This window comes from Penaeus vannamei, chromosome 6 (assembly GCF_042767895.1).
Source record: "Penaeus vannamei isolate JL-2024 chromosome 6, ASM4276789v1, whole genome shotgun sequence".
NCBI classification, from domain to species: domain Eukaryota; kingdom Metazoa; phylum Arthropoda; class Malacostraca; order Decapoda; family Penaeidae; genus Penaeus; species Penaeus vannamei.
The window spans coordinates 16,988,745-16,996,244 of NC_091554.1; the positions used below are offsets into that span (position 1 = coordinate 16,988,745).

Genomic DNA, 7,500 nt, shown 5'->3' on the forward strand with positions numbered 1-7,500 from the left:
TCATCATCAGACCCTCAGCTCCCTGTCCTCAGCATCAGATCCTCAGCTCCCTGTCCTCAGTATCAGACCCTCAGCTCCCTGTCCTCAGTATCAGACCCTCAGCTCCCTGTCCTCAGTATCAGACCCTCAGCATCCTGTTCTCAGCATCAGACCCTCAACTCCCTGTCCTAAGCATCAGACCCTCAGCATCCTGTTCTCAGCATCAGACCCTCAGCTCCCTGTCCTCAGCATCAGACCATCAGCTCCCTGTCCTCAGCATCAGACCCTGAGCATCCTATTCTCAGCATCAGACCCTCAGCTCCCTGTCCTCAGCATCAGACCCTGAGCATCCTATTCTCAGCATCAGACCCTCAGCTCCCTGTCCTCAGCATCAGACCCTCAGCTCTCTGTCCTCAGCATCAGACCCTGAGCATCCTATTCTCAGCATCAGACCCTCAGCTCCCTGTCCTCAGCATCAGACCCACAGCTCCCTGTCCTCAGCATCAGACCCTCAGCATCTTGTTCTCAGCATCAGACCCTCAGCTCCCTGTCCTCAGCGTCAGACCCTCAGCTCCCTGTTCTCAGCATCAGACCCTCAGCTCCCTGCCCTCAGCATCAGACCCTCAGCTCCCTGTCCTCAGCATCCTGTCCTCGACTCCCTGTCCTCAGGATCAGACCCTCAGCTCCCTGTCTTCAGCATCATACCCTTAGCACCCTGTCCTCAGCATCCTGTCCTCGACTCCCTGTCCTCAGCATCAAACCCTCAGCTCCTTGTCCTCAGCATCAGACCCTCAGCATCCTGTCCTCAGCTCCCTGTCCTAAGCATCAGACCATCAGCTCCCTGTCCTCAGCATTAGACCCTCAGCATCAGACCCTCAGCATCCTGTCCTCAGCTCCCTATCCTCAGCGTCAGACCCTCAGCTCCCTGTCCTCAGTATCAGCTTCAGCTCCCTGTCCTCAGCATCAGACCCTCAGCTCCCTGTCCTCAGCGTCAGACCCTCAGCTCCCTGTCCTCAGCATCAGATCCTCAGCTCCCTGTCCTCGGCATCAGATCCTCAGCTCCCTGTCCTCAGCATCAGACCCTCAGCTTCTTGTCCTCAGCATCAGATCCTCAGCTCCCTGTCCTCAGCGTCAGACCCTCAGCTCCCTGTCCTCGGCATCAGACCCTCAGCTCCCTGTCCTCAGCATCAGACCCGCAGCTCCCTGTCCTCAGCATCAGATCCTCAGCTCCCTGTCCTCAGCATCAGATCCTCAGCTCCCTGTCCTCGGCATCAGATCCTCAGCTCCCTGTCCTCAGCATCAGACCCTCAGCTCCCTGTCCTCAGCATCAGATTCTCAGCTCCCTGTCCTCAGCGTCAGACCCTCAGCTCCCTGTCCTCGGCATCAGACCCTCAGCTCCCTGTCCTCAGCATCAGACCCTCAGCTCCCTGTCCTCAGCATCAGATCCTCAGCTCCCTGTCCTCAGCATCAGATCCTCAGCTCCCTGTCCTCGGCATCAGAGCCTCAGCTCCCTGTCCTCAGCATCAGACCCTCAGCTCCCTGTCCTCAGCATCAGATCCTCAGCTCACTGTCCTCAGCATCAGACCCTCAGCTCCCTGTCCTCAGCATCAGATCCTCAGCTCCCTGTCCTCAGCATCAAACCCTCAGCTCCCTGTCCTCGGCATCAGATCCTCAGCTCCCTGTCCTCAGCATCAGACCCTCAGCTCCCTGTCCTCAGCATCAGATCCTCAGCTCCCTGTCCTCAGCGTCAGATGCTCAGCTCCCTGTCCTCAGCATCAGACCCTCAGCTCCCTGTCCTCAGCATCAGATCCTCAGCTCCCTGTCCTCAGCATCAGACCCTCAGCTCCCTGTCCTCAGCATCAGACCCTCAGCTCCCTGTCCTCAGCGTCAGACCCTCAGCTCCCTGTCCTCAGCATCAGACCCTCAGCTCCCTGTCCTCAACATCAGATCCTCAGCTCCCTGTCCTCAGCGTCAGACCCTCAGCTCCCTGTCCTCAGCGTCAGATCCTCAGCTCCCTGTCCTCAGCATCAGACCCTCAGCTCCCTGTCCTCAGCATCAGACCCTCAGCTCCCTGTCCTCAGCGTCAGACCCTCAGCTCCCTGTCCTCAGCATCAGATCCTCAGCTCCCTGTCCTCAGCGCCAGACCCTCAGCACCCTGTCCTCAGCATCAGATCCTCAGCTCCCTGTCCTCAGCGTCAGACCCTCAGCTCCTTGTCCTCAGCATCAGACCCTCAGCTCCCTGTCCTCGGCATCAGATCCTCAGCTCCCTGTCCTCAGCATCAGACCCTCAGCTCCCTGTCCTCAGCATCAGATCCTCAGCTCCCTGTCCTCAGCGTCAGACCCTCAGCTCCCTGTCCTCAGCATCAGATCCTCAGCTCCCTGTCCTCAGCATCAGACCCTCAGCTCCCTGTCCTCAGCATCAGATCCTCAGCTCCCTGTCCTCAGCGTCAGACCCTCAGCTCCCTGTCCTCAGCATCAGACCCTCAGCTCCCTGTCCTCAGCATCAGACCCTCAGCTCCCTGTCCTCAGCACCAGATCCTCAGCTCCCTGTCCTCAGCATCAGACCCTCAGCTCCCTGTCCTCATCATCAGACCCTCAGCTCCCTGTCCTCAGCATCAGATCCTCAGCTCCCTGTCCTCAGTATCAGACCCTCAGCTCCCTGTCCTCAGCATCAGATCCTCAGCTCCCTGTCCTCAGCATCAGACCCTCAGCTCCCTGTCCTCGGCATCAGATCCTCAGCTCCCTGTCCTCGGCATCAGATCCTCAGCTCCCTGTCCTCAGCATCAGACCCTCAGCTCCCTGTCCTCAGCATCAGACCCTCAGCTCCCTGTCCTCAGCATCAGATCCTCAGCTCCCTGTCCTCAGCATCAAACCCTCAGCTCCCTGTCCTCAGCATCAGATCCTCAGCTCCCTGTCCTCAGCATCAGACCCTCAGCTCCCTGTCCTCAGCATCAGACCCTCAGCTCCCTGTCCTCAGCGTCAGACCCTCAGCTCCCTGTCCTCAGCATCAGACCCTCAGCTCCCTGTCCTCAGCGTCAGACCCTCAGCTCCCTGTCCTCGGCATCAGACCCTCAGCTCCCTGTCCTCAGCTCCCTGTCTTCAGCATCAGACCCTCAGCTCCCTGTCCTCAGCACCAGATCCTCAGCTCCCTGTCCTCAGCATCAAACCCTCAGCTCCCTGTCCTCGGCATCAGATCCTCAGCTCCCTGTCCTCAGCATCAGACCCTCAGCTCCCTGTCCTCAGCATCAGACCCTCAGCTCCCTGTCCTCAGCGTCAGACCCTCAGCTCCCTGTCCTCAGCATCAGACCCTCAGCTCCCTGTCCTCAGCGCCAGACCCTCAGCTCCCTGTCCTCAGCATCAGACCCTCAGCTCCCTGTCCTCAGCATCAGACCCTCAGCTCCCTTTCCTCAGCATCAGACCCTCAGCTCCCTGTCCTCAGCTCCCTGTCCTCAGCGTCAGACCCTCAGCTCCCTGTCCTCAGCATCAGACCCTCAGCTCCCTGTCCTCAGCATCAGACCCTCAGCTCCCTTTCCTCAGCATCAGATCCTCAGCTCCCTGTCCTCAGCGTCAGACCCTCAGCTCCCTGTCCTCAGCATCAGACCCTCAGCTCCCTGTCCTCAGCATCAGACCCTCAGCTCCCTGTCCTCAGCACCAGATCCTCAGCTCCCTGTCCTCAGCATCAGATCCTCAGCTCCCTGTCCTCAGCATCAGACCCTCAGCTCCCTGTCCTCAGCATCAGACCCTCAGCTCCCTGTCCTCAGCATCAGACCCTCAGCTCCCTGTCCTCAGCATCAGATCCTCAGCTCCCTGTCCTCAGCATCAGATCCTCAGCTCCATGTCCTCAGCATCAGATCCTCAGCTCCCTGTCCTCGGCATCAGATCCTCAGCTCCCTGTCCTCAGCATCAGACCCTCAGCTCTCTGTCCTCAGCATCAGACCCTCAGCTCCCTGTCCTCAGCATCAGATCCTCAGCTCCCTGTCCTCAGCATCAAACCCACGGCTCCCTGTCCTCGGCATCAGATCCTCAGCTCCCTGTCCTCAGCATCAGACCCTCAGCTCCCTGACCTCAGCATCAGACCCTCAGCTCCCTGTCCTCAGCACCAGATCCTCAGCTCCCTGTCCTCAGCATCAGATCCTCAGCTCCCTGTCCTAATCATCAGACCCTCAGCTCCCTGTCCTCAGCATCAGATCCTCAGCTCCCTGTCCTCAGCATCAGACCCTCAGCTCCCTGTCCTCAGCATCAGATCCTCAGCTCCCTGTCCTCAGCATCAGACCCTGAGCATCCTATTCTCAGCATCAGATCCTCAGCTCCCTGTCCTCGGCATAAGATCCTCAGCTCCCTGTCCTCAGCGTCAGACCCTCAGCTCCCTGTCCTCAGCATCAGACCCTCAGCTCCCTGTCCTCAGCGTCAGACCCTCAGCTCCCTGTCCTCAGCATCAGACCCTCAGCTCCCTGTCCTCAGCGTCAGACACTCAGCTCCCTGTCCTCAGCATCAGATCCTCAGCTCCCTGTCCTCAGCATCAAACCCTCAGCTCCCTGTCCTCGGCATCAGATCCTCAGCTCCCTGTCCTAAGCATCAGACCCTCAGCTCCCTGTCCTCAGCGTCAGACCCTTAGCATCCTGTTCTCAGCGTCAGACCCTCAGCTCCCTGTCCTCAGCATCAGATCCCCAGCTCCCTGTCCTCAGCATTAGACCCTCAGCTCCATGTCCTCAGCATCAGACCCTCAGCTCCCTGTCCTCAGCGTCAGACCCTCAGCTCCCTGTCCTCGGCATCAGACCCTCAGCATCCTGTTCTCAGCGTCAGACCCTCAGCTCCCTGTCCTCAGCATCAGATCCTCAGCTCCCTGTCCTCAGCGCCAGACCCTCAACTCTTTGTCCTCAGCATCAGATCCTCAGCTCCCTGTCCTCAGCGTCAGACCCTCAGCTCCCTGTCCTCGGCATCAGACCCTCAGCATCCTGTTCTCAGCGTCAGACCCTCAGCTCCCTGTCCTCAGCATCAGATCCTCAGCTCCCTGTCCTCAGCGCCAGACCCTCAACTTCTTGTCCTCAGCATCAGATCCTCAGCTCCCTGTCCTCAGCATCAGACCCTCAGCTCCCTGTCCTCAGCATCAGACCCTCAGCTCCCTGTCCTCAGCGTCAGACCCTCAGCTCCCTGTCCTCGGCATCAGACCCTCAGCATCCTGTTCTCAGCGTCAGACCCTCAGCTCCCTGTCCTCAGCATCAGATCCTCGGCTCCCTGTCCTCAGCGCCAGACCCTCAACTCCTTTTCCTCAGCAACAGATCCTCAGCTCCCTGTCCTCAGCATCAGACCCTCAGCTCCCTGTCCTCAGCATCAGACCCTCAGCTCCCTGTCCTCAGCATCAGACCCTCAGCTTTCTGTCCTCAGCATCAGACCCTCAGCTCCCTGTCCTCAGCATCAGACCCTCAGCATTCTGTCCTCGGCATCAGACCCTCAGCTCCCTGTCCTCAGTATCAGACCCTCAGCTCCCTGTCCTCAGCATCAGACCCTCAGCTCCCTGTCCTCAGCATCAGACCCTCAGCTCCCTGTCCTCGGTATCAGACCCTCAGCTCCCTGTCCTCAGCATCAGACCCTCAGCTCCCTGTCCTCAGCATCAGACCCTCAGCACCCTGTCCTCCGTATCAGACCCTCAGCTCCCTGTCCTCAGCATCAGACCCTCAGCATTCTGTCCTCGGCATCAGATTCTCAGCTCCCTGTCCTCGGTATCAGACCCTCAGCTCTCTGTCCTCAGCATCGGACCCTCAGCTTCCTGTCCTCAGCATCAGACCCTCAGCTCCCTGTCCTCGGCATCAGATCCTCAGCTCCTTGTCCTCGGCATCAGATCCTCAGCACCCTGTCCTCAGCGTCAGACCCTCGGCTCCCTGTCCTCAGCGTCAGACCCTCAGCTCCCTGTCCTCAGCGTCAGACCATCAGCACCCTGTCCTCAGCGTCAGACCCTCGGCTCCCTGTCCTCAGCGTCAGACCCTCGGCTCCCTGTCCTCAGCATCAGACACTCAGCTCCCTGTCCTCAGCATCAGACACTCAGCTCCCTGTCCTCAGCGTCAGACCCTCAGCACCCTGTCCTCAGCGTCAGACCCTCAGCTCCCTGTCCTCAGCGTCAGACCATCAGCACCCTGTCCTCAGCGTCAGACCCTCAGCTCCCTGTCCTCAGCGTCAGATCCTCGGCTCCCTGTCCTCAGCGTCAGACCCTCAGCTCCCTGTCCTCAGCGTCAGACCCTCAGCTCCTTGTCCTCCTCATCAGACCCTCAGCTCCCTGTCCTCAGCGTCAGACCCTCAGCTCCCTGTCCTCAGCGTCAGACCCTCAGCTCCTTGTCCTCCTCATCAGACCCTCAGCTCCCTGTCCTCAGCGTCAGACCCTCAGCTCCCTGTCCTCAGCGTCAGACCCTCAGCTCCTTGTCCTCCTCATCAGACCCTCAGCTCCCTGTCCTCAGCGTCAGACCCTCAGCTCCCTGTCCTCGGCATCAGACCCTCAGCTCCCTGTCCTCAGCATCAGACACTCAGCTCCCTGTCCTCAGCATCAGATCCTCAGCTCCCTGTCCTCAGCGTCAGACCCTCAGCTCCCTGTCCTCAGCATGAGATCCTCAGCTCCCTGTCCTCAGCGTCAGACCCTCAGCTCCCTGTCCTCAGCATCAGACCCTCAGCTCCCTGTCCTCAGCATCAGACCCTCAGCTCCCTGTCCTCAGCACCAGATCCTCAGCTCCCTGTCCTCAGCGTCAGATCCTCAGCTCCCTCTTCTCAGCATCAGACCCTCAGCTCCCTGTCCTCGGCATCAGATCCTCAGCTCCCTGTCCTCGGCATCAGATCCTCAGCTCCCTGTCCTCAGCATCAGACCCTCAGCTCCCTGTCCTCAGCATCAGACCCTCAGCTCCCTGTCCTCAGCATCAGATCCTCAGCTCCCTGTCCTCAGCATCAGACCCTCAGCTCCCTGTCCTCAGCATCAGACCCTCAGCTCCCTGTCCTCAGCGTCAGACCCTCAGCTCCCTGTCCTCAGCATCAGACCCTCAGCTCCCTGTCCTCAGCGTCAGACCCTCAGCTCCCTGTCCTCAGCATCAGACCCTCAGCTCCCTGTCCTCAGCGTCAGACCCTCAGCTCCCTGTCCTCAGCATCAGACCCTCAGCTCCCTGTCCTCAGCATCAGACCCTCAGCTCCCTGTCCTCAGCATCAGATCCTCAGCTCCCTGTCCTCAGCATCAGACCCTCAGCTCCCTGTCCTCAGCGTCAGACCCTCAGCTCCCTGTCCTCAGCATCAGACCCTCAGCTCCCTGTCCTCAGCATCAGACCCTCAGCTCCCTGTCCTCAGCATCAGACCCTCAGCTCCCTGTCCTCAGCATCAGATCCTCAGCTCCCTGTCCTCAGCATCAGACCCTCAGCTCCCTGTCCTCAGCATCAGACCCTCAGCTCCCTGTCCTCAGCGTCAGACCCTCAGCTCCCTGTCCTCAGCATCAGACCCTCAGCTCCCTGTCCTCAGCGTCAGACCCTCAGCTCCCTGTCCTCAGCGTCAGAC

At 59.8% G+C, this 7,500-nt stretch overlaps 1 protein-coding gene across 1 annotated transcript in view; it reads left to right on the top strand.

The window, feature by feature from the left end:
- Positions 1 to 7,500, top strand: part of LOC138861930 (mucin-4-like) — a 23,001-nt gene that overhangs the window by 13,769 nt on the left and 1,732 nt on the right. Inside the window, exons 9-19 of the mRNA XM_070122397.1 lie at positions 61 to 164; positions 201 to 444; positions 593 to 988; positions 1,417 to 1,548; positions 2,061 to 2,192; positions 3,909 to 4,047; positions 4,189 to 4,329; positions 4,553 to 5,328; positions 5,365 to 5,468; positions 5,561 to 5,953; positions 6,037 to 6,177. Of these exons, the coding sequence (XP_069978498.1) occupies positions 61 to 164; positions 201 to 444; positions 593 to 988; positions 1,417 to 1,548; positions 2,061 to 2,192; positions 3,909 to 4,047; positions 4,189 to 4,329; positions 4,553 to 5,328; positions 5,365 to 5,468; positions 5,561 to 5,953; positions 6,037 to 6,177 (2,702 nt within the window). The remainder of the gene's footprint in view (positions 1 to 60; positions 165 to 200; positions 445 to 592; positions 989 to 1,416; positions 1,549 to 2,060; positions 2,193 to 3,908; positions 4,048 to 4,188; positions 4,330 to 4,552; positions 5,329 to 5,364; positions 5,469 to 5,560; positions 5,954 to 6,036; positions 6,178 to 7,500) is intronic.